This window comes from Argopecten irradians, chromosome 9, assembly GCF_041381155.1.
Source record: "Argopecten irradians isolate NY chromosome 9, Ai_NY, whole genome shotgun sequence".
In the NCBI taxonomy this organism is placed as follows: Eukaryota; Metazoa; Mollusca; class Bivalvia; order Pectinida; family Pectinidae; genus Argopecten; species Argopecten irradians.
Window position 1 is genome coordinate 31,496,014 of NC_091142.1, and position 27,915 is coordinate 31,523,928.

The 27,915-nt window shown below is 35.5% G+C and overlaps 1 protein-coding gene and 1 pseudogene across 1 annotated transcript; both read left to right on the top strand.

The window, feature by feature from the left end:
• Nucleotides 1–75: 75 nt before the first annotated feature.
• Nucleotides 76–27,915, top strand: LOC138332081 (VWFA and cache domain-containing protein 1-like). The gene is made up of 12 exons (XM_069280031.1): nt 76–220; nt 17,366–17,514; nt 18,131–18,193; nt 19,360–19,524; nt 20,283–20,500; nt 21,518–21,680; nt 22,380–22,593; nt 22,689–22,817; nt 23,540–23,625; nt 24,784–24,916; nt 25,295–25,577; nt 27,771–27,915. The coding sequence occupies exons 2-12, from the start codon at nt 17,383–17,385 to the stop codon at nt 27,898–27,900; spliced, it is 1,716 nt and encodes a 571-aa protein (XP_069136132.1). The 5' UTR covers nt 76–220; nt 17,366–17,382; the 3' UTR covers nt 27,901–27,915.
• Nucleotides 26,628–27,651, top strand: LOC138331044 (uncharacterized; annotated as a pseudogene).

A 27,915-nucleotide genomic window follows, 5' to 3' on the forward strand; every position in this document is an offset into this window, starting at 1 on the left:
ATATGTTTTAAACATATGGTAATTTACATTCCTATTTTTGTCAGTTTTTAAATGTTCGGGTATTCCACAACACCCACCGAGACCTATATGTTTTGTGTATCGTAATAAACCGGGTAGCTGGATATGCCCCAGCGAGTTTAGGACAGGTGCCAAACACTAGGTATACGGCCTAAAATTACTTCCCTATTTAGGTAATAGACGTCCAAGAAGCTGCTCTAATGTGAGTATTAAGTTTGTGTTTCACACATTTTATAAATTTACTAACTGGTATCATGCTATGTTACTCATCCTATCTGTGCTGATATGTAACATGTGATATACGACCACTGTGCCAGTGGTAACTGTGGAACTGATGGGGATCTGTGTGTTCTGTATCATCATAGTGACTATATAAAAATACTACTGCATGTTGTACGATACCAGATACTAGCGCGTCCGAGTAACTGTTTTAAAGCCGAGACTCATTGAATCAGTAGCTTGTAATACGTTCACTGTTTATATACACAGGGTATTTACATGAAATTTAACTGATTGTTCCAAAGACACGCTTGGTGTAATTTTATGCATTATCCATAAATACATGTATATACATTTTGTATTGCGTTTTTGAATGTCACATACAGATATGTAGGGAAGTGTCGAACACATTTATGGAATGTAGCTAGCCTTTAAACCAGAACTGTAACCTAAACTCGCTTATATTTTATTGTCATGAACCGATTTTGACATACCGGTATCCTGTTATACGGAATGCAGCTAGAGTTAGGCATACCGATGTTCTGTTTTATGATGGGAAGTCCGATTTGTTCAGTGCTCCCTACTATGAATGATGGTTCCGCTCTCACAACACGAGAAATGAACCACGCTCTTGACACATATTTTCAGTGAACAAGATTTATTTATGACCTAAGAAACCACCAATTATTCACAGACTTTATTTTACCACCGTCACGTTTCCTAGTAAATCGAATATTTAAGATATATAGAAAAATGGAAATTTACCGAGATATGTATGAAACGTTCATGGATATTGACAAAACCGTTTTTTACATCGACTGTCACTATGAAAGCTCCTTTAGATTAGACCTGTACATACATTGTACAATGTTATTAATGAAGATGAGATCTCTTCTTCTTCCGGGGCACTTTGATATATTAACCTTTTTATGCTCTACAGACACACGTGTTGTTTTATTTTTTTAATCAAAATAGTTTATATAACAGTCATGTTATGTTGCATCTTGAGATCAACAATGGCTTTGAGTTTCATTTGCAGCTTCGTATCAGTTGTACCTTACCCATCTACTGTATCTGTAACGACACGCATCTCGCCATCTGAAACCGAACCCGTACAAGGGGTTCGTTTCTTCAGAAGTAAACCACGTGCACGTGGATCCAAGATGTATAATGTGTTTCATTTGTCATCAAAATTTCTTCAATAATGATAGATAAATATACATGTATATGCATATTCGTTGAAAGTTCGTACTTTAATGCATTTGGAAACTTTTTACGCATTGCTTTTATATCCCATATGTTGTTAAGAAAGAAAATAATTAGTTTTCTTTTAATTCGAAGCGTATCGTTCATATGGGTGCCACCATATCGAAACAAAAACACCAAACGCGTTCCATTACGCAGTACCTTGTCAGTTCAGTACAAGTAGCACGAACCCGCACAAGGAATGCACAGTTAAAAGGTTATGATCTTGTTGTAATTTCTCCGGGATTTAATTTTTTGTTAGCCTGGTAATGTACAGTAATTAAAGGAAATATTGCATCAACCCTTTACGAACAGATCTCTGCAATACGACATGGAATGTCTGTACTAAAATTGTAAATAGCGGATGAATGTCTATAAACCAATCACGAATACCAGTAAATACCGACGTTTAAATCCACGATAAAGATTAGTTAATCCATTCCCTTTATAGAAAATACAACACAATAACAAGGCTTTTAAACTTTAAGAAAAGTACAGGAAGTTTTTTTTTGTAATTTCAAATCATTTAAATGCATCTTTCAAATAAAATGTTAAAGAACGATTTTGTTAAAGATATTTTAACATTTTGTTTCTGAAAAACACCAATAAATACAATTGTATGTGAATAGGCAAATAATGAGTCGGAAGCTATCTACACATTGAATAACTGAATTAGGAAGAAAGAATTATCAAAACCTTAAAAATAGGAATCATTGTGTAGCTGTAGAAATACAACACGAGAGATAATCATAGCTGAGAATCAAAACTCTTCATTTAAGGTAAGCTTGTCCATATGGAATGGTGAAGTTTGACTCCATTTTCAAAATGTTTTAGAAAGTATGTAAACATAGACGATTTTTATAATGTATATACATTTTATGATAGATGTTTCGTCATGTTCTGAATCATAAAAAATGAAAAATATTTTTATATAACAAAAGTTTTACATTTGGCATTAGCTATAGTTTCATGACGTCAACTTTGAAAATAGGCCAAGGACGTCTACTCATTGTTTCAGCCAATACAGGTTTTTGTTAGCTCAAAATGAAATCTCACCCTAATCTGACAACGAGTCTATTATATCTAGAAGGTACATTGATTGATTATAGAATATAGTGGAAGTGTGTAGGGGTCTTTCACCCAGCTTGTGCAAACCTATTTTAGGAAGTTATTACGTATGCGAGAATGATTAAATAATATACCTAATATATTTGCGCTGAATTGGTGTTGTTTTTGATTGTATAAGGTTTACAAAACATGGTAATTCTACAGTTTAACATTTCATTACGTATATCTTCAATAGATTTTAGGCTATTGAACGTACCATCATGTAAATATATATCTGTTTAAAATCACCCGTGCGTGTAGTATGTACCACACACATAATATATTACATGTATATGCGTGTGTTGATCAATGAATCAACCGTCTAAAGGCCGTTTAATATATGAATTCAATTGGATTTGAATATCATAATTATGTCGGGTGAATGCATTTCAATGGTGCTCCTACACATTACTGTACACCGGAGGAAATGCAACTGAACCTATGAATACACAATTATACACAGTCACATACAGCGTAATAATTCAATCTTGTTTGTAAGCAGCATTCTCACTGGCTTTAAAATTTCCTTTATATAACTATCATAGCGAAATTTCGTACGTTTATTGTTCTTACATAATTGTTTATAATTTACCTGTGAATGTTTTTATTGTTAATTATTCAGATCTTTATATCTACCTTATGTCCTTATCTTTGTGGAATTACCGCCAATTAATATGACGCTCAATTCTTCACTTATCAATCAGTGTTTATACTGTCGATGTCTCTACCTGAGGCGATGGTGTCATAGTCATGTATATCTAAGCGCACACTCTAATGTCAAATCTTTTAATTGTTATGTTATTAACCTTACATCCGGAGTTACCTGCCAAACTGGACAGTAGTCACTTCATAAAAAACGCCTTTTGGATATTTGGAGGCAGTTGGATCCCAACGGTCAAGCGGACAAGACGGTCCACTATATCGGACTTATATTACATATTTTCAAAGGTTGGATTTCCAAATAGAGAACAAGTGTGAAACAGTGAACTTATTGATGGATTACCATCTACGGACATAATATACAGTGTCTACATTGGATTACCAATATCAGTGAACTTTAAATTTACCTTCTATGAAATGTGCCACTATTTTGTTTATTTATGAAATGAAAACCAATTCAAATTACCAATACAAGAAACGAGTATAAGCCAGTCGAACTCTTTGTTTTGTGTCCTGCTAATTCAACCAATACTAACGGTCCGAAAACAACCAACAATCAATCAACAATAATACACAACACAAAAATCTTATGAAATAACCATAAAGAAAAACAATGGCGTTTGTAACGTCGCGTCTGTTTGGCTGATATAATGGCGTAATGATATAGAAAGGTGCCATTCAACACATAATGTGGAAGTTTGAAGATTGTATCCATAGTACATTGAATCATATTGAATTTGGTATAATCTGGTGTACTTGTCGGTTTATTGAGAGTAGACTCACCCCGAGTTTTGTAATCTCTATAACATATCTATCTGTTAAGTTCAGTTTTTATGGACAACTATACCTGTGACTAGTAAACAAGTAAAAATTACCATGTTCAAATAATAGTTATAAGATTTGAAGGTAAGATTCTCAAAAATTATCCTGTCTCTGTCATAAATTCCGAATTAGGGATAGTTCCGTTTCAGGGTAATATTACACCATGGTTTCCAAGAATATGTTTCCCTGATACTTCAGGGAATACTATCACTGTTGTTATCCACCCCTGGATGTAAATCAAAGGACCAAACTACCTGCTTCATATGTTGTCACGCACAGACCCTCCTTCAGTTTTTTTTTTAGGATTTTTTTTTTATTTTTTGTCAAACAATATATCAACTTTACATTAGTCACATAATCATGAAATATAAATATAGTTATCTACCATGCACATCTTGCACTCTGCCATTATTTCATTCATCAGTATAATTGAATTGTTTGGGTTTTTTGAAAGAGAGGGATGGAGTGAAAAAATGATATAAAGAACAAAGAATTGAGAAGGAAAGACGAGATAATGGGATGAACTAGAAAGGAGAGATCATGAAGAAAATGAATTAAATTATATTCTTATATGAAAAATAATGAATAAACCAATGAAAACATGAGTAAATAAAAAATAAAGAAAGAAAAAGAAAGAAAGGAAGGGAAACAAGAAGTGAGATAGACATTTTATTTTTGATAGTGACAATTAATTTGAAAATTACTGCTCAACATCCTGATCAAAAGCAAGCATGACACATGTATGTATGTTGCTATTCTATTTTAATAAAAGATATGTGCAACTGTCAGGGATTTGTAAGTTCAACTCTTTAGTAAAATTTTATTTTTTTTCTCCTTTTCCATACGCTATATATTTTTGAACCTAATAATAATCTTTAATACAAGTTTGCTATGATATATTCAAGGGGTGGATATACTGACAGCGATAGTTATGATACGTAACGCTATACACAACGGAAAAAACTTTAATTCAAAATTGTTTCTGCTTCTTTGGATAGTCGTACTAAACATAAATTTAGTACTTCTAACAACGCTATTTAAATAAATATAAGTAAACAGAGGTGAGGTAATACTCCCAATTTTTCACATGTATCACAATATTTACATTAATTAAAAATGCTTCACAATCATCTGATCAATGATTGATGCTTAATCGTGTATATATATGTTTCTAACTAACACAAAAATACATATAAAATAATTGATTTTGCTTTTGGTACATGCACAACCAGTTTTTAATCTCATATCGTGCCGTGGATTTTTTTCGGGATGCAATTAATTATTTTTGATATTTTTATCTTGAAGTAAAATAAGAAGCTCAAATTTTTCAATGATGGTAATGGTGTAAAGTAAGTAACTTTTGTAACTGAAGAAACATATTTATTTATCACCGGTGGAGCATCATTAAATTAAAAAATATTATAAAGGTTTAAGTTTAGCTGTCGTTCAGCGAGACGATACAACTTTAGTAAATATTATTTCCTTGTTGATTTAGAAATCACAATAAATTAGGATTCGAAGAAGAATCTCTGTTGGGACTGATGTCAGATGATGTTGATTTGATTATCCATCCAATATTTTTTAAACGTGTGTGCTGTAAGTTTTCCACAATGTTATGACCGTGTGTGCCATTTATGTAATATTTGTATTAGGAAATAAAGATAATAATTGAAAGGCCCATGGGCCTTAGCGGTCACCTGATATCAGATACAGAATGAAACAAAGACATGCATATAAACACTATATATTTGCCCATCAGGCCCTTGAAGTCAGTCAGTGATTTTATAAATTTGACTTTTTAATCTGTGAAGATTATTTGGTTACATCAAATCTGTGAATTCAGAAGTAAGATTTTGAAATGTTATCCATTTTGACCCCTTTTGGCCCCACCCCTCTGGCCCCTGGGGGTCAGCCAGGACCAATTTGGATATGATGTTAAAATGCTATCTCAGGCTAATAATTCTAACCCAGATTGACTAATTTCCTATGAAAACTAAGCAAATAATGTTCCTAAATGTGTTTTTCCTATATAAACTATAGTAAACTTGACCCCCTCCCCAGAAGGGAAACATGAGACCCCAGGGTAATATTATTCACAATTTTTGTAAAGGACTTTAAGACCTTTCCATCTATGCAGAGTATTTGATTCTACCAGTTCCAGAATTTCAGAAGAAGATTTTTGAAGTTTTAGCCTATTTGACCCGTTTTGGCCCCGCCCCTAAGGCCCCTGGGGATCAGTCATGGAAAATTTGGTAATAAGATTCAATGGCCATCACATAGGGATAATTCTGACAACAATTGACTAGAAATTTCCTATTATAATGACTAAATAATGCTCAAAAATGTGTTTTCCCTACATAAACTACAGTAAACTTAACCCCCTCCCCAGGGGGAAACCTGAGACCCAAGGGTGATGTAATTCACAATTTTCATAAAACACCTTAAGACCTGTCCATCTATGAAGAGTATTTGATTCTACCATTTCCAGTATTTAAGAAGAAGATTTTTAAAGTTTTAGCCTATTTGCCCCTTTTGGCCCCACACCTCTGCCCCGAGGGGGTTGACCAGGACCAACATAGATATAATATTAAAATGTTATCTCAGGCTAATAATTCTAAACAAGTTTGACTCATTTCCTATGAAAATTGAGCAAAAAATGCTCATAAATGTGTTTTCTCTATATAAGCTATAGTAAACTTGACCCCCTCCCCAGGGGGAAACGTGAGACCCCAGGGTCATATAATTCACAATTTTCATAAAACACCTTAAGACCTTTCCATCTATGAAGAGTATGTGATTCTATCAGTTCCAGAATTTCAGAAGAAGATTTTTGAAATTATAGCCTATTTGACCCCTTTTGACCCCGCCCCTAAGGCCCCTGGGGATCAGTCATGGAAAATTGGTTAATAGGATTCAATGGCCATCTCATACTGATAATTCTGACAATATTTGACTCATTTCCTATTACAAATGATCAAAAATACTCAAAAATGTGTTTTCCCTATATAAACTATAGTAAACTTAACCCCCTCCCCAGGGGGAAACCTGAGACCCCAGGGTCATATAATTCACAATTTTTGTAAAGGACCTTAGGACCTTTCTATCTATGAAGAGTATTTAATTCCATCACATCTGTGAGTGGAGAAGAAGATTTTTGAAATTTTAGTCAATTTTACCCCTTTTGGCCCCTCCCATAGCTCCCTGGGGGGTGGGGACCATATAATTCACAATTTTGATTGGCCTTATGCCTTAGAAGGTTTGTGCAAAATTTCATTGAAATTGCTTCAGCGGTTTTGGAGAAGAAGTCGAAAATGTAAATTGTTTACGGACATACGACGCACGACGCACGACGGACGACGGACGACGGACGACGCACGACGCACGACGGACGACGACGGACAAAAGGCGATTAGAATAGGTCACTTGAGACTTCGTATCAGGAAATAAAGATAATAATTGAAAGGTTAATAAACGGAGATATAATATATCTCCATAATGTTTAAGTCATAATTATTGAGAAAGAAAATTATCTTTGTTGTTGAAATTACTTTATTAGTGCTTCGTAAAATTCACTGAAAGAAAATTGGATCGGCATTTTATATTCTATTTTTTTTCTGTTATGTTGTCTGGGTTTATTTTACATCACCTGAGATAGTGACTTTCAATTACTCATTCCAACCAAAATACACACGGAGTAAATAACTGTGAAGGGAAATCAAATACTTTTTTTGAAAAAAATGATATATATGTTATCATTATATATACTTAAGTAACTTACTTTACACAATTACCACCCATGAAATGTTTGAGCTTCTAATTGTATTTCAAGATAAAAATATAAAAAACAATTGCATCCCGAAACAAATCCGTGGCACTTTTTATGGAACGAAGTACTGATAGCGCATGCACCAAAAGCAAAACAAATTATATTATTTTTTGTGTTAAGTAGACATATATACATAATTAAACACCAATTATTGTTAAAATAAAGAGTATAATTTATACTTTGTCGGCGATGGAGCATCTTTAATTATTTCTGTTAATAGGATGAGTGTTTAGTTTGGCTTGGTGTATCTCGGCCAGGGAACAGAACACCTGTTTGCTTAAGTTTAACAAATTATGGAGGTAAAAGAAGACAATTGTGTTCTAATAAAAACGATATTCATATGGGCAATTTAAAAATTGTGAATTGTAAAATATTTTTTCAGCTAAAACAAAGTAAAAAAACATATGATAAATGGAAAAAAAGTGATAAGTTAACGTCAGAGGTTAATGAGAATCACATCCTGTGAAATAGGTGGAATTCCCTTAGATACACAAAAAACGTCGGATCTCACAGCATGCAAAAGAGTTCACTTGTATTTATCTGTGATGAATTTAAAATCCCAGAACCTTCCTTGTATTGATATCCGTAAACAATGACAAAGTCGTGTATAAACTTCGAAACAAATGGTTTACTATATTGGAAACTCTGCATAACAACAGTTACCTAATTGAATTGATTAAAAAGACAAAGTTGATAATATTTCAGATTAAGGTGAGGTTATGACTTATGAGGAGGAAATCGGTAATTTGAAAATCTCTGTTGAAATTAATTAAGTTTGGCAGGTTGTTTACAATAAGGTATATGCATACATATGTATTTCTTGCAATAACTGCATTTTTCAAATTCAATACTGAACAAAATATGATTACTAATGTACCAGCCCATTCACTTCGCCTTATGAATACGAGGAGAAAATCGGTAATCGTTAATGAAACCAACACGTATCTGCATCATACCTCAGTTATGAGATACACAAGTTAATGTCTGTGTAAAAATGTTGTTTACGTTAAAAGATGAAATTAGAGATTCAAATTGTTTATCTAAATCTCTGATGAAATTTTTAATTATAATCATTTTTATCAAACCACTTTATGAACTTCGGCGTGTTGTTTACTACGAGGTATATGTATTCGTGAACATCCCCCCCCTTTTTATCTCATTTTCCACATTCAATACAAATTCACTTGGCCAGAATATAATGTTCATGACTTGCACGTTTTGAAATATTTATGTATCGTACTCGTGACATCCATACCGCAATTTAAATACTTCCTGGATGTGACAGCTGCTATTTGTTCTTTCTAAATACTTTTATGAAATTAGACGGTCCGTTCTTTGAACCGGTAATAATTGTTCAATTGTCTGAAAATTGTTTCACGTATGAAATTAAATATGCTTTGTCATATTTGTAACTCATTGTATTTGAAATCAGGTTTAAAAAAAATAATTTTGAGGTTTTTCTTGCTGTCGTCTTGTGTCCTAGTTTAAATTGACATCCCTATGCTGTTTCCGATGTTTTATTACTTAAGCTTGTAGCTAGACATGTATACCATATTGATAAAACTTTTGCATGTTAACCTACTGCTATCACAAAGATATACATTATAACCACAAAGTAGGATTGAGTTACAATAGTACTGCGCATTAATCTACACTCGTCATAAAAATATTAATCTTTTGAATACCGATCAACTCATATATTTCATGTTGTAAGTTTTACAAGTATATTGAGGGACTTTTGTGGTCTAGATTGTTGGACTATGTAGGGAAAGTGAAAAACCCACAGAGATATGTCCATGTATGTAAACTGACTGGCACCAAGCTGTTTGTGTTTTATTTGATATGTATTATCATGTGTCATTACACCGAGCTAAAACCTACTAATAAATCACTCTTTTTACAGAATACCATATACAACCAGTGGCGTAGCTAGGTTTGGATAGGCCTGCATGCCTGGGGGTGCAGGGTCCAGGGGCGAAGCCCCGGTAGGGGGTATGGGGGGCGAAGCCCCCCAGAAGCTGACGGGAACTTGTTACAATGTAGTAATCATTTTACTCCAATGGTCAAATGGAGGTCACGATATTTAGTTGATAACAATGCAGAACTAAATTTAGTTTACGTGTTGGTTTGTTTATGACAGCCAGTCAAAGACCACTGTCAAAATTGCGTAAATTGCGTTAGAAGGGACCAGTCCACGACCACCTCAATTAAAAAAAAACTAAACATAGTATTTATAACCTATTTTTCTACCTATTCTGTTCTAATTCTAACAATTACAACAACAAAAAATATTTTCTAAATCAACAATCTGTTCATATTCGACAAAAATAAAAGTCAACCATTTCGTGAGTAGACACCGAATTGGTATTCGTAAGTGTTTCCCGATTCAAAAGCCACATTTGCTTGAGGGATTTTTGTGAAGAAGTCTAATATTGTCTTCGACAAGATTCAAACAATCAAATTTAACAACTAAATGCACGTGGTAACCGGAAATATATAGACTATTATACATAATAAATTTCCAGAATGGCCAATCTTCAAATCTTTCTAATGTGCACAAAGTTATGTTAGGCATATAGTTGGACATATCATATGTATTTATACGTAATTTATATTCTGCAGCGTTACGTGTATTCAAATGTTGTGTTTTTTTCTGACTGTATAAAAATGTAAGTCAGAATATTTTTGCATGCTTGAGCATGCAAGCATGCACGGGCGCTACGCCACTGACAACTCTATATTACTAATTAATCACTCTTTTCAGGATATACCGTATACCACTATATATTACTAATAAATCACTCTTTTCAGGATATACCGTATACCAGTATATATTTCCATTCTACTTTCAGTTTCCCGTTTAATCTATGTTAAACCAGATGGGCAATATCTGGCTATGAACTCCAATCTGGTCAAGCGTATGAATATTTGACGTTTCCGCGTCACTGACAATGTATACACTGTATACTTACGCCTATACATAACGGTCAAATATTTTTAAAAGTGGTTTTAAAGTTGTGCGGTCTATGAAATCTAATGGTATTATCGCGTTGACAAAATAGCATGTATTAAAAATATTATCGCATAATTTTCATTTGTTCGCTTGTTTCAAACCGTTTTGTGTTGAACTATATTCAGAAGCTGATGCTATGGCTGTTCCGTTTATTGAACTTGGTGACGTCAACACTAGCGCAAGCTGGAAATTCAAAAGATATACATGTATTGTTTTGAATTTGAATGATCGTAATGGAAATATAAGTAATAAACTGTTACCAGATTGGACATACAGTTGATATGAATCCCATCCGTCCAAAAGATAAATATTAATGGCGCCCTAACGGGCTTCCTTCCGGATAGGCTTCATATCAACTGTATGTCCACTCTGGTAACAGTTTTTTGCTTAAATACTACTAATAAATCACTCTTTTCAGGAAATACCGTATACCAGTATATATTACTAAAAACCACTCTTTATACAGAATACCGTAAAGTATTTTATATTTACTAATAAATCACTCTTTTCAGGGAATACTGTATACCACTATATCTACTAATAAATCACAATGTTTCGGTTTCGTTCAAAGATGATGATGACTACAGTTTAAACTTTTAAACATTCAAAATAAACACGGTAGTAGAGTAGGACATAATTGAATACTATTCATTAAGGATCTGGAGCCAATGAATAGTGAATACGTTTGATGTTTATTTTTAAAATTCCACTTAGGCTAGTAACAACATTAGGCCTAGGCTAATCCTACGATTGTTATTTTTCGGAATGGAGTACTAAGCATAAGAGAATGTATCTTAATGTCAATCTGAATCTGTTAATATATGTTTGACGTTGAAGTGGATTATTTCAACGGAGAACAAACTATTGACTTTGTCCTTAAGACATGGAGTTACAGGTATAGCCTAATGGAGTACATATACATGTATGCAATTTACAAACATGCATGCACCGGGTGCATGTAATAAAAGCGTGAAGTGCATCTATTGATACTGTTTTCATATGTTGTTTTTAAATTAAACTTGTTACAAAATCAAAAGATTATAACTGTCATCCCGAAACAGAATTTACAATGCGATGCTTATTTAGTTTCACATTCATTTCAAAATGCAAAAAATTCAGAAAAATAATAAAACAATAACAGTATTTTGAATTCGGTCAATACATGATTATATCAACAACAGAAAAAATATCGACCTCGGACTACGTCCTCGGTCAATATTTTTTCTTTGGTCGATAGAACCATATATCGACCTCATCAAAATGCTATGTTTGTATAATATTTACTTATAAATCACACTTTTCAGAAAATACCGTATACCACTATATTTTATAATAAATCACTCTTTTCAGGGAATACCGTATACCACTATATTTACTAATAAATCACCCTTTTTAAAAAATACCGTTTACAATTATATTTATTAATAAATCACTCTTTTCAGGGAATATCGTATACCACTATATTTACTAATAAATCACCCTTTTTACAGAATACCGTATACCATTATATTTACTAATAAATCACTCTTTCAGGGAATACCGTATACCACTATATTTACTAATAAATCACACTTTTCAGGTAATACCGTATGCAACTATATTTACTTATAAATCACTCTTTTTAGAGAATACCGTATACAACTATATATTTACTAACAAGAGGCCCAGAGGGCCTGTATCGCTCACCTGGTTTTTTGTTAGTAATTATCACAAGACTCTGACAATTAGAAAAAAAAGCAAAATTGACTCCCAAAGTTTTATTTTGAATCACAACCATACAATGATGCTATTGATACCATACAAATATGCTATCCAATACATAGGTTCAGAGACAAAGTAATTTATATGAAAGTAGTAGCCTAATTGACCTTTTTGACCTCGCATCTATTGCCGTCTAAGGCCCCGGGGGTCAGCCCTATCATTTGTACAATTTCAAATCCCCACCCTATAAGGATGCTACCATTGCATTATAAGTGCTCTTCCATTCTTAGTTGCAGAGAAGAAGTCGTTTATATGGAAATACATGTAGCTAAATAAGCCCCTTTTGACCCCACCCTTCAGGCCCCCGGGGGGTCAGCCCCATCATTTGCAAAATTTTGAATCCAAACCCTATAAGGATGTAACCATTGCATTATGAGCGTAATCCCACGTTAAGCTGTAGAGAAAAAGTCATTTATATGGAAATTGACCACTTTTGACCCCACCCCTCAGGCCCCCGGGGGTCAGCCCTATCATTTGCACAATTTGGAATCCCCACCCTATAAGGATGCTACCATTGCATTATGGGTGCTATACCATGCTTAGTTGCAGAGAAGAAGTCATTTATATGGAAATAGCCAAATTGACCCCTTTTAACCCCGCCCCTCAGGCCCCCAGGGGGTCAGCCCTATCATTTGCACAATTTTGAATCCCCACACTATAAGGATGCTACCATTGTATTATTGGTGCTATACCATGCTTAGTTTCAGAGAAGAAGTCGTTTATATGGAAATAGCCAAATTGGCCCCTTTTGACCCCGCCCCTCAGGCCCCCGGGGGGTCAGCCCCATCATTTGCACAATTTGGAATCCCCACCCTATAAGGATGCTACCATTGCATTATGGGTGCTATACCACGCTTAGTTGCAGAGAAGAAGTCATTTATATGGAAAAAGCCAAATTGACCCCTTTTGACCCCGCCCCTCAAGCCCCCGGAGGGGTCAGCCCTATCATTTGCACAATTTTGAATCCCCACCCTATAAGGATGCTACCATTGCATTATGGGTGCTATACCATGCTTAGTTTCAGAGAAGAAGTCGTTTTTATGGAAATAGCCAAATTGACCCCATTTGACCCCGCCCCTCAGGCCCCCGGGGGGTCAGCCCCATAATTTGTACAAGTTTGAATCCCCACCCTATAAGGATGCTACCATTGCATTATGGGTGCTATCCCATGCTTGGTTTCAGAGAAGAAGTCGTTTATATGGAAATAGCCAAATTGACCCCTTTTGGCCCCACCCCTCAGGCCCCCGGGGGATCAGCCCCATTATTTGTACAATTTTCAGTTAGAAGCCCATAAGGATGCTACCAGTCAAATTTTGTTGAAATCCGACCAGCGGTTATGGAGAAGAAGTCGATTGTTGACGGACGACGGACGACGGACGACGGACGCTGCGGTATCCCATAAGCCGGACGCTGCGATATCCCATAAGCTCACCTCGGTCCTTCGGACCAGGTGAGCTAATAAATCACTCTTCACCATAGAAACGTCGACGTTGCGTATTGATTTAGAGAAAATAATCCTCTGGAAAATTAATGAAATCGTACATTTAAACATATCTTGTGTTATCAAGTAGTCTGGAAAATTAATTATAAGCATTGATGTAACAATTTTTTTAACTTCATGGGGTTATGAAATAAATTTTGTTTGCAAACTTTAGTGAGAATCCGCTGCGCGGATTTACACAGTTTGCAAACAAAATTTCTTTCATACCCCATTGAAGCTAAAAATATTGACATCAATGATTAAATATTTTCGTGTACACAATATTTCGCGTCATCCTGATTTTCAACATAATCTCGATCATTAGTTATTACATTTATTCGTGAAACATTGGAATTCGCGTTTGAGCTCTCGCTCGCAAAATTAGTCATTTGCACCGATATCTCGCAAATACATAGTGGTCAAAAGTACCGGTATCTCGTAAATATATAGTGGTCAACAGAACCGGTATCTCGCAAATATATAGTGGTCAACAGTAGCGGTATCTCGCAAATATATAGTGTTTAACAGTACAGGTATCTCGTAAATACATAGTGGTCAACAGCACATGTATCTCGCAAATATGTAGTGGATAACAGTACCGGTATCTCGTAAACATACAGTGGTCAGCTGTACCAGTATCTCGTAAATATATAGTGGTCAACAGTACCGGTATCTCGTAAATATATAGTGGCGACAGTACCGGTATCACGTTAATATATAGTGGTCAACGGTAGCGGTATCTCGTAAATATATAGAGGTCAACAGTACCGGTATCTCGTAAACATACAGTGGTCAACTGTACCGGTATCTCGTAATATATAGTGGTCAACAGTACCGGTATCACGCTAATATATCGTGGTCAACAGTAGCGGTATCTCGTAAATATATAGAGGTCAACAGTACCGGTATCTCGTAAATATATAGGGATTAAACAGTACCGGTATCTCGTGAATATATAGTGGTCAACAGTACCGGTATCTCGTAAATATAAGGGATTAACAGTACCGGTATCTCGTAAATATATAGTGGTCAACAGTACCGGTATCTCGTAAATATATAGGGATTAAACAGTACCGGTATCTCGTGAATATATAGTGGTCAACAGTACCGGTATCTCGTGAATATATAGTGGTCAACAGTACCGGTATCTCGTGAATATATAGTGGTCAACAGTACCGGTATCTCGTAAATATATAGGGATTAAACAGTACCGGTTTCTCGTAAATATATTGTGGTCAACAGTACCGGTATCTCGTAAATATATAGGGATTAACAGTACCGGTATTTCGTAAATATATAGGGATTAACAGTACCGGTATCTCGTAAATATATAGTGGTCAACAGTACCGGTATAGTGGTCAACAGTACCGGTATCTCGTTAATATATAGGGGTAACAGTAGATATGAGAAATACCAGATCTTGTTTTATAAGCTATGGTTATGTTTTCATTGATAAATTGTGTCAACACCAATTAATGAAGGATTCTGTTTATGTATACACGTATCTATCCTGTTTATATTGCAATGTTTATTCTTAGTTTTGTTTGCAGACCAAACACAGCCAATAGATTTAATGGTTTCTGTGCAATGCATAAATAAAATATCCGTGCTTTAGAAAATATAACGATTACATGTAATGTTGGCAGTATCAACCATCACCACAGCCAAACTATCAGCAGATAGCTTTGATAAAACCTGTAATTACATAATTCGTCCGATATCCAATGGTTTCGCCAGTGTATGTCGCTAGTGTAATATGATCTGGAGCGATTTTTATTGACTGGAAATTATTTGTGACGTCAAGACAGAAACAATTGACGTCAGGAAAAATGACGTGACGTCAGAATTTCGACGATGGTGGGAGAAAATGGCGTCCTCTGCTAGACTTTAGATGTTTGATCATTTCATATGGAATTTTAATAAAACTCCAAGTCCAAGTTTTGCTCGCCAAGGCTCTCAAAAATAAAATCTTATGATATGTACACTCATTTAAGATCCTAAATATGAATGTTGATAATCATACAACAGAGCTGATAGGGATAAAATCACATTGTAAGGCTTCCACTGGGATACACCCGTGTAATTATGCCATCACTGACAGCAGATTTGGAGACTTTTAGAAATAATTATTAGGTCACTGCTAATAAGACATTTCATATTTGATTACAAAACAAAGTTTCAGACCACAATCTTTCCGAAACGGCTTTTAATTATAATAAAGATATAAAACGAGATTGATAATTTTGAGAGATATTTTTAAGAGTTGCAAAAGTTTTACGCTTACCTTTAGTACTACACTTATCATCATCTACTTTCCCGCCGTCATCCTTATTTCCGCGCGTTATTTGAATATCACTGCGACAGATGACAAAATATTGAAAATAATCTTCACTGTTAACATGGATTACGCAAGGAATCTTGCATTTGTTTCGTGTTGTTACCTTATCTAGAACTATCGATATACATTTTCTTATCTTATATTTGTTTTAAGAAACTTTAATGTTTTATTTAGGAAAGAATGTGTGCCTTAAATGTAATAAGACACGGACTAAATACAAAACTCTCCTCGATATCATCTTGCTAAGATCATCTGTTTCAAAGGGAATGTATTACTATATGTAATAGCGGCCTGGACGTCTATACCGTATATAGTGCTTGCTACATCACGCATTAAATGCTTCGTTGGCGTATTATATACTACGATATTTCTTATTTATATTTTTCTTTATAAATTAGCTTTCATGTTTTCATAATAGATGTTTGCTATATATTTCAGAGAACATGATCTCAAATATTATATGGTCTGCGTAATATGATTTAACATTAAATAGCAATTATATACACCGATTGAAATAATCAATATTGATATAGAATTTGTCTGACTCTATATAATGATCATGCATTATTGTAAGCGTTTATTATCCAAGCAGAACTCTGCGCATAAAACTGAATTCTTGACATTTACTTAGTTTAATTTGCTATTCATTTTACATCCTGGCTCCGATTTCTCGAAACAAAAGTTCAGACTTAAGTCAAAACTAATTTTTTTTACCTTATATAAAATATGAATATTTTTGACTTAAGTAAGTTTTTGACTTATGTTTGTTTCGAGAATTCGGGGTCAGGTTGTGTAATTGTATTCATGATTTAAATAAGAGGATCTTTTATGAAGTATAACGTTTAATTCAAGTCAATCTACACAATGTATTTGTAGGTAAAACTGAGCTGAAGATGTACGCTTTTCTGGCAGCGATTCTTCTACTATCCTGCGGCGTCAATATGTGTCAAGCAATGGATGCAACCAAGTTTGCGAATACTTTAAAAGACTTTGCAACTAATGGCATGGGTGTTGATGCGCTGCAGGTAAATTCCCCAATACAATTTGAGTATAAATTAATCACAAACTTTTTCAAATGTTCATCTTTCTATCCATGCAATGCATGTGTACGTATAGTGGGAATTAGATATTAGCATAGTGGTAACACATAGAAGTGTATTTTCGCTGTGCTTGACAGTTTCAGAAACAGATGTATAAGAATATGAATCTGATTGAAATTACTTTAATAGAACTGATATGACCCCGAACATACTAATGAACTTTTATTTACATTTGTATTATTATTTACATCAATCCGATTAAAATACAGATCCTTATTCTCACTCCATTTCAACTGACTACATCCCAAATAGAGGCATATTTCGGTGACTATTACAATCGACCAATCAAATTTCCTAAATTCTTGACTAGTACGAAATAGAGCCAAGAGGTTTCAAAGTAATGCAATAACTATTGTACGGGGAAGGGGATAAAGGACGTGACTCCCTAATGGGATGCTCTATGAGAAGGAGTGAAAATAAGGATCAGATTATATTAACATTCTATTATAATAGCTAGTATGTCATACATTCAAATATTAGGAAACAGATTGATAAAGAATATTTGATGGATATGTAACTTACATCATTGCTTCACCCACAGGCACACTATGACGGTCTAAGTTATACAACCAAAGACGTGGATGGTGCCGCCCTAATTTCCGACGTATGTTACACAATTTATTGTGTCTCTGGTGCCAAATACATAGTAAAGTAAAAAACATGCATGCAACTTACTCTACCGTTACAAGTCGACATTGGGTGATCATTTTTTTAGCTCACCTGGCTCGAAGGGCCAACGGTAAGCTTATGTGATGGCGCGGCGTCCGTCGTCCGTCCGTCCGTCAACATTTCTTTTAAATCGCTACTTGTCATAGAGTTATACATGGATTATATCCACATTTGGCAAGAAACATCCTTGGGGAAAAAGGAACAGAGTTTGCATAAATTTAAGCTCTGATCCCCTTTCCTCCGAAGGCAGGATGGGCGAGGCCCAAAAGGGGAAATAGAGGTAAATCTTGTAAGCGCTACTAGTCGTATAGTTCTGCATGGATTGTAATTAAGTTCGGCCAGAAACATTTTTGTGTGAATGGGGACAGAGGTTTATAAATTATGGCTTTGATCCCCTTGGGGCAAGAGGGGCGGGGCCCAATAGGTGTTATAGAGGTAAATCCTTTTAATCGCTACTAGTCAGTTCTGCATAAATTGTAACAAAATTTGGTCAGAAACATTCTTGTGGGAAAGGGAACAGAGATGGTATAAGTTTTGGCTCTGACCCCTCGGTGTAGGAATGACGGGGCCAAATAGGGGAAATATAGTTTAATTCTTTAAATCGCTACAAGTCATCGAGTTCTGCATGGATTGCTACCAAATTGAACCAGAAACATCCTGTGGGGAAGGGGAACAGATATTGTATAAAGTTTGGCTCTGAGCCCCTGAAGCAGAATGAGTGATGCCCAATAGGGAATTTAGAGATACATATTCAAATTCCTTCGGAAAAGGAACAATGAACCTGTATTCAGAACAATACTTGGCATTACAAACCAGATTGGCGATACAGGCCCTCTAGGCGTCTTGTTATTAGTCTTCTATTATTCATGCTGTTCAAGTTATGAACATTTTTTCTTTTCTTTTTTCTATTAAAACATTCATTGGAAGACTATTTGATCTATTTAGAAACTTTAATGCATCGACGGCCTTTTTCATTTTCATTGTAATTTGTTTATTCTTATTTTCATCAAATATTGGTGAGACGTTTAGCTTTTTTACGACTGTGGCAACTTGATTTTAATTGTGGTTTGAACCTAATCTTACATATATATTTAATTTTAGCTTTCATCAGACATTGGCGAGACATTTAGCATTCTTACGGCTGCAGCGACTAATATCAAATTAGCAGTCGAAGAAAACTACGCCTCTTTCGAATCCGATTTGAGTTCTGGCATGACAAGCTGTTGTGATGTGCGAGGCGAATCGAACCTCAAATTCCAATCCAATGTAAGGCATGCTTAAGTAATTAAATATGTTTGTTATGGTGTTACAAATTAACTTATAAACGACCAAAACAGTTTTTGACCCAGGATGGATTGAAGCATAATATGATAAGAGACATACATGTAGAAACCACAATAGGCTGGGCTCCATCACGTTGTATGAAACAATCTACCTGATGGTGTAAAATCTAGCCGATTGAATTAGATGTACAAACACCTCCACCTCTGGGTCGTAAGTTCGAATCCCATATGGGCACGTTACCAGATATTGACCATTGGTCATTGGTTATTTTTCCCTAACTTTGTTAAATAACACGTACTGTTAACAGGACGTTAACATAATCAAACAATATACATCTACTACGTATAGCCTTCCTAACATGTAGCAGAAACAAGACAGGTTCTCTGGTTCTCTTTTCCATAACTCAAGATCACGCATTCTGAACATGGACCTGCTTCTAATATATTCCAGTATTAATTTAGGTCTACGAATTTGAATATATATATATATATACTAAAAACGGAACTAAAACAAATCTGCCATCTCTAGCGCTTTCACAACTACTGCGCTAGAGTTGGAAGATGCGTTTTAGTTTTGTTTTTTAGTGTTTTAATTCCATCACAAGGATTTTCAACATTTATTTATCATATATTCATATGTTGTATACATGTATATATATGAAGTTATCTAAGTAAATACAATTCATATGTTGTATACATAGAATTTACGATTTCCATTGTATGAATTTCTTTATGTATCAGATCTCCTTTACTGCGCCATGTTGGACTGTATCGCCGAAGTCTCCTGTCGAAAAAAAGTTTCCAAACGCGGCTGTTGGGTCGGTGATGGAAAGTAACTACGAAGCCAATAGCAATAAGCTGTTGTGGCAGTATTTTGGTAGTGAGAATGGCACATCTATTCTATATCCACAAGCTAAAGTGTCTACCACATCATGCGAATCTTTCGATCCGCGATTCAGGTAACGCCTAGTCTTATATCTATATGTACCCAAAACATTATTACTTGATCGAAGGTAACAGCACTTTCTAATACCATTGACACACGCGCGTTACTCTATTGAAAAATGCCTTCGCTATTGCGGGATGTTTGTTTTACTCATGTGAACTAGATTTAATAGTCAGATGTCTTCGACAAAGTTTAGCTTTCCATTATCTTTTACCCTTCGGAGGACTGAAGTTGTTTGTGAGTTCTTAGTCCCGCTCAACTTAAACGGAACTAGGAACCAGACCCGAGATGTGTTTAAGCTAATATTGTTGATACCAAGCGGAACTCTGAACGGAACTTGGGTCTGGTAGTAATGGAACTCGGGTCTGATTCCTAGTTCCGTTCAAGATTAAACGGAACTTAGGTCTGCATGTCAGCTCCGTTTAAGAACTCTACAGTATTTTTACTTTGTTTTCATGTAACTGAAACTTCCAATCAGAAGTAGGAATCATAGTAAACAGAACTCCGCTTGTGGGGCCGCGGTGGCCGAGTGGTTAAGATGTCCCGACATATTACCACAAGCCCTCCACCTCTGGGATGCGGGTTCGAATCCCATGTGGGGCAGTTGCCAGGTACTGACCGCTGGTCGGTGGTTTTTCTCCGGGTACTCCGGCTTTCCTCCACCAACAAACCTGGCACGTCCTTACATGACCCTGGCTGTTAATAGGACGTAAAAATAAACAAACAAACCAAAAGCTTGTTGGCCAGTACTTGCAAGGACTGTGTTAAACGGAACTCGGATCCAACTTCAGCCCCACCTTCTAATATTGAATGTTGATATAATGTTTCCTGTTGTCATAGTAATGTAGCATGTCGTAACTGTACATAGTGATACGTTCGTCTTCTAACTTCGCGCTAGCTAGGGGGATTTTCACTTTAGCTCAGTTGGTAGAGCGGCAGACCATTAAGTCCGGGGTCGCAGGTTCAAGCCCGGCTGGCGGCACACTACTCTCGCCCTGTTACTGAAATATGATGAATATAATGTTTGCAGACCGTACTATGCCACAGCAGCCACACCAATGGCCAAAGATATCGTTGTTTTGGTGGATACGTCCCCCTCTATGCACAATACAGACAACACTGGCCGGACACGACTCAAGCTGGCCAAGGAGGTGGCCACAACGACACTACAGACACTTAATCCTAACGACAGGGTAAACAGACATACATAAACACCTTATACATTACACTATAAACGTACTTATATTAGCACAGTCAAGCAGTCAAACTTAAAGTTTAGCGCAAATGCGTAACAATGTTAATTACGAATTATTAGTGAGGTTAGAAATGAGCACATGGAATTCGATGGTTCAATATCGAAAAATCTCTTTTACAAAATATAGCGTTGTGCATGAATTAGCGCTTCAAAGACAGTGCGAAAAACACTGAAATAAAAGTACCGCTAAAATAAGTAGGTTTACAGTAAACCGAATGTAGTTACATTTTTTTTCTGCAAATCCCTTGACATACTGTGGCGAAAAGGGAACGGGTAGGTTTTCTGTTTACTTCCAAGAAGAAATGAGAAATCTTAAATTATTATGATTAAAAAACTTATACTATTATGTCGTTGTTATGCCAGTTCCAAACACTCACGCTTTATATGTAATTTATATGAGATAATCATTTGGATTCGCCATTATTTAGCAGAAATGATGCTTAAAATAAAAACAAATCCATAAAGTCAAGGAAAGCCGACAACATAGATTTATAATTTATATCTATATCTTAAAATAACGTTTAAATTGTACAATGATATTTTGTTGAGGCCAACAATATATACAGTATCTCTCTTTTAGCGATATCGTTCATAACTATTTTTAAAGGCTTTATGTAATATAAATTTGTACTTTTAGTTTGCCGTTGTGACGTTCGACCCTAATTCTTACAAACCGACGTCTGGTTGCTATGCCGACCAACTGTCGCTATATACTCCTGACAATGAGCGATTCTTGTCTAAATTCATTGGCCATATAGACGTCACCGGAAATTCTGACATTAATGTTGGATTAGAAGCGGCCTTTCACTACTTCCAGAATTCGTCAGCACCAACAGAAGACGACGAAAGATGTGAGATTTTATTTATCTGATTCTAATTACAAATTATAGATTTACATACTCCCCCTCATCATCATTTATTGCATACCTTTGTCTTTGATTTACAGCCCAGGTTATCCTGGTTCTATCTGACGGAGCAGACTTTCCCTCCACGAGGAGCCCATTGGATGTTATACGGGATGAGAACGCTAAACTTCGAAACCGTGTCGTTATCATGGTGTACGGCTTAGGAAATGGTATGTACAGTTAACCTTATACACGTCAAAATACGTAATCCACACACACACAAAAAGGTACTGTTTTACACGATGCTATAATCACGAATTAACGACGATGAAAGCAATTTACTCATATCATTAGTCTAACCTTAAAGATGCTCCACCGCCGACAGAACATAAATGATACCCATCATTTGAACAATAATTGGTGTTTAATCGTGTATTTATATGTCTGATTAACACAAAAAATATATAAAATAATTTATTTTGCCTTTGGTCCATGCACAATCAGTAGTTCATTCCATATAGGATATAGTGCCACGGAATTTTTTCGGGATGCAATTAATTATTTTTTGTAATTTTAACTTGAAGTAAAATGAGAAACTCAAGCTTTTCAACGGTGGTAATGGTGTAAAGTAAGTAACTTTTGTAACTGATGAAAAATACTAAATCGTCTGGTCCTGTTTTTGATAGTGAAAAAATACCATTTGTCAGCGGTGGAGCATCTTTAACCCAACTTAATTTGAGATAATTAAATCGACACCTATGAAATGGTTAAAAACGAATGGACAGTGCGTTGTTACAGGTTAATCAAAGGAATCGTTCGAGAAATAGAAATAAGTAAAATTTCAGTTTAAAATTCTGCTGTTTAAGGATGTTTTGTATAGGACACGATTAATATTCTGTTGTTTAATGATGTTTTGTTCAGGACACGATTAATTATCTGCTATTTTAATTAGATTTAGTACCGGGTACCAGCGCCGAATTAATGCTACGTAATATATCCGTGCAGTCTCGGAACAACCCAGCCGCTGGGACGACTAAGGTAAGATCGATAATTTATACGCTTATTAGAAAACAGCATCCTGGTCAACTCACGATGCCAGATGGATCATCGATATGTCAAACTTGATACCAAGTAAATCAAACTTCACATGACTACATTTTGTATGCTCCAACACTGACCTTTAAACTTCCCGTTTAGATAATGGTTTGTTTTATATGGGTTATATGTTTTGTTTCTAGACTGCACTATAAGCAATCAACACATCATCAATGGACAATAAGCTTTTTTGAAAATAAAGCCAATCTGTGTCAATCATTGATATACAAACCCGATAGGGTAATTAACGTTAAGTCAATTAACACAAATAAGTTAAACAAAAATACAACATGGAAATACAAATTAGCGCTTCTGAAGAAATAACATCCTTAGTTTCATCATCAAATCATCAATGCCCTCATGCTTTCTAGGTTCAAGAGTCTTACGCTTAGACAAATATTTTAGAAATTCCGTAGGGTTCTTTACGCGTAACCGTTAAATTTATTACTTGAGTACCTTGAATTGGGATAATTTGGCATCGGGAATATTTTGCAGTTTTGTACAAAAGAGTAGTTAAAATTTCATGACTCAGCCTGTAGTAGCTATATACATGTCTTCATACATAACATTAGATACAACAATATAGACTAAGTGTGATTATTTTCTATCTGGTTTACTAGATATATCCTTACCATAATTATGTTTCCACAATGTGGTGGAGTATCTGAGCAGCGTTCACATTAGTAATCAATAGTGTGTAAATTAATCTATATACAGCGTCTGAACAAAATGTTTATATACATAAGTTCACATTTGATTGACAAACGAAGAAGAATATATCCATGTATTCACTTCCTAATATCTATACAGAAAAGAAAATGGACATATAATTATTTTACCTAAAAGAGTCGGAAAATGATATATCAGCTACAGATGTACCTATGTAATCAATTTTAGGTGTGTTTGATTTTGACGCTTTCATACCAAACGCCAAATAAATATGATTACATCCGCATTATGTACGGTATTCTGCTGTGCAATCATGTTCATCATTCCGAGACTGAGATTTAAAGATAATATAATAAATGATATAAAATAATATAATAATATATGTTTTATATGCATATATTAAAAAACTCATTTTGTATTTCTACTTTTCAGCCTGGCTTTTATGAAAACATTGACATCGCTGAAGCCGTCCGATCTAAAATGGGGAGCTATTACAGTTTCTTTAAATCCTCCAGTACAACTGCTGTGGTTTCAGACCCATTCATAGACACATTTTCAAGCATTGGTAAGCTATCAAAACACTATCTATTTCCATATGATATACTTTTAATGATATATATTTTTCGGAAATAAAATACCACACTGATGTGCAAAAAGACAATATGTTGGCTTACTCGTTTCTTCAGTGTATAAAGCTCTCAATGAAAGATGTCTATTTGGCATATTGCGTGACGTTACCGGAATTTCACGGTTTGGACCATACAGGCTTGAATAGAATAATGTGTAATTTTTAATCCCTAAATTATGAAAATAAAAAAATAAAAACATCCCATTTTAAAAAAATGATCAATGATTATTTAAAGCAAATACCGGCATGTATTACTACATATGATAAGATAAATAAAAGATAAAAATAGAACATGATTCTGCTTTCATTTTTTAGGTTTGTTGATATCTGTTTGTCTGCCCGCATACGACAAGACCGACCTTGACATACTGCTGGGAGTTGCATGTGCCGATGTGAAACTAAGCGATCTCTTCTCGAAAGCCGCTGTTTTTAACGAAGGCGATTTGTCGTATGTGTTCATCATAGACAGTAAGGGACGTACGCTGAGCCACCCCCTCTTACCCCTCTCCAGAACAGTGAAGACCAGCTACACACAGCTTGATATCTCCTACCTCGAACGATCTGAAGAGGCGGCCCCTGTCATCGAGGCGATGAAAAGGTAACATTTATTTATTTAGATTCCCACACGAAGGACGTAGGATAGATGTAAACTATTTTGAACTTGCTTTCGAGTTTTCACACAAAAAACTTGTATCGCCTGTTAAGAAAGTGGTTTCTGGTATTCATAGTCCTATATATTTACATTTAGTCATACAGACCCCCATTACTGTAATGCTAATCTTGATCTGCATTATGAGTGTATAAATGCAGCCAAGACTTGGTGTAGTAATACATATGCGCAACCAATGTAAACAAACCAAACCAATATGACCGCCACATTCCAGGAAACTCCCTGTGCTTGGTTCAGCTTAGCAACAAGAGATCTATAAGCATTGAAATAAAAACAAAAAACATCCATTATTTCAAAAAATTACCAATAATAAATAATTTTAGGAATGTTTATATGATTAAAATAAAATAAAAAATAATCAAATATTTCCAGAATTCTCATGGAAATTATGATCAGTCTCAGACTGTGTCGTCTGCAACTGTTAAAGTCACAATGGACAGCCCTGATCTGCATGATCTTGACAGCCCTGGCATCAATTTTAGTATTGGACTGCCTCAAGAACTCAAAAATTATGAGGAAATTCCAGATATTGGTAGGCCTATCATGGCAGTGAAAGAATGCGATGAAGAAATACTTCTAAGCATGGATTCTGAAGAAATCTCTGAATATGCGGAAGCAATAATTGAAAGCACTTTAATGGAATTGCCTGATCTTAAAAAGGCTGCTTTTGAGGAACTTCCACCTCCAGAAATGCCAGTTGTTGATCCAATTTCAGCTTCGAATTTTGCAACAGTGAACATAGATGGAATATTAAAGGAAGGTACCAAAACAGACCTAGATCAGCCTCCATTAAAATGATTTAAAGTTGCAACAGAGGAAGAGGTTGAAACTCTATTTCAATCCCGTCAATCCTGTCAATCCAAAGGCGCAAACGGCCCTTCGTAAAGATTCACAAGAATATTAAAATTAACAAAACTAAAAAATTTTCTTTAATGCATTACAGAATAGAGCATTGAAAGAAATGAATTTGAAATAGACATGGAAAAAGTTGCACCTGAAGAACTAGCACTGTCACTTTTTCCACACTGTCAGTGTGGCAAATTCTATGTTGAAACACGACCGAAACCCAGTCACACAGCTGATCAAGACCTTTACCACAGGAATAGCCTTTTGAGTATTCGTGCTGGAATCAATCGTTTCCTGTCGGACATTCACAGGAATATTGACATAGCGCGAGACAAGGAGTTTAAAACGGCCAACGGCTGTTTAGACGGTATGTTGAAAGAGAGAACAAAAACGGGTCTTTCCAAACCAACTAAACATTAGGAGGTAATCGATAAATCAGATTTATCAAAGATAATCAAGTTCCTTGAAGGCGCTACAAGATGTCCAATTGTACTGAGGCACTGCAATTGGTACAATCTGTCAATTCACTTTGTTTCCAGAGGGATGGAGTTCCACCATAAATTTAAAACCCATTTACCTTTCAAAATGAGGAGAGTGGCGAATATGTCACCCTTAATGTCGAACCGCAACAGAAAAATCACCAAGGTGGAATCGATTCAGGGTCAGCACCCTCTGACAAGCGGATGTATGCAACAGGCTCTCCATGTTGTCCTGTAAAATGTTAAAACTCCGTATCGAAAAAACTGAAAAAAGTGCCACTCACCTTTTCGACCAGTACAGGAAGGCTGCAGTCACTGCTCTATACTCAAACGATGTCTGGTTTACAAGCAAGCAGTTGGCAAAGCGTACATTTTCTAACTCCTCTCAGAAATATGCAAAGCAGCTTCGGTTACAAAATCTTACACTCTGCATTGTTTACGTGCAACTGCGATTCAGTTCCTTAATGACGAAGGATTTGAGGCAAGACACATTATGTTTATGAGCTCGCACAAGTCGGAAAACACTTAGCTCTCGGAGGTCCTATACCGTACCGTGTCAACTACCCAAAAGAAATCACTCAGTGCGTCCCTGTCAACTGTAGCACACCCGACGGTTTCTAGATCCCTATCTTCCACTGTTGCCGAGACGCGGCCGTAATACAACCGCGCGCATTGGATTCAAGGCATTTGTGCGGTCGCTGGTTTTAATTTCTTTTACATTTAAGACAATTCCTAGACAGCTTTTATCACTAAAACATTACTGTATTTAATGTTCTTTGTCTCACGATATTTTCAGGAAAGAGAGTGGAAATCAGGTGGTTCATTCCTCGACCAGAACCATGGCCCGGGGGGTGGTACTAAATGAGGGGATCATTACTAGGAAGGTCAAATCCACCTACTACTATGCACCGGTGAGTATAAAATAGAGATTGTTTCTATGT

Bases quoted from the DNA above. Each gene is read 5' to 3' on its own strand.
- LOC138332081 (XM_069280031.1), top strand. From the start codon at position 17,383: ATGTACGCTTTTCTGGCAGCGATTCTTCTACTATCCTGCGGCGTCAAT. The intron at 17,515-18,130 runs GTAAATTCCCCA...CTTCACCCACAG, and splicing joins TGGGTGTTGATGCGCTGCAG to GCACACTATGACGGTCTAAG. The intron at 23,626-24,783 runs GTAAGATCGATA...TCTACTTTTCAG, and splicing joins CAGCCGCTGGGACGACTAAG to CCTGGCTTTTATGAAAACAT.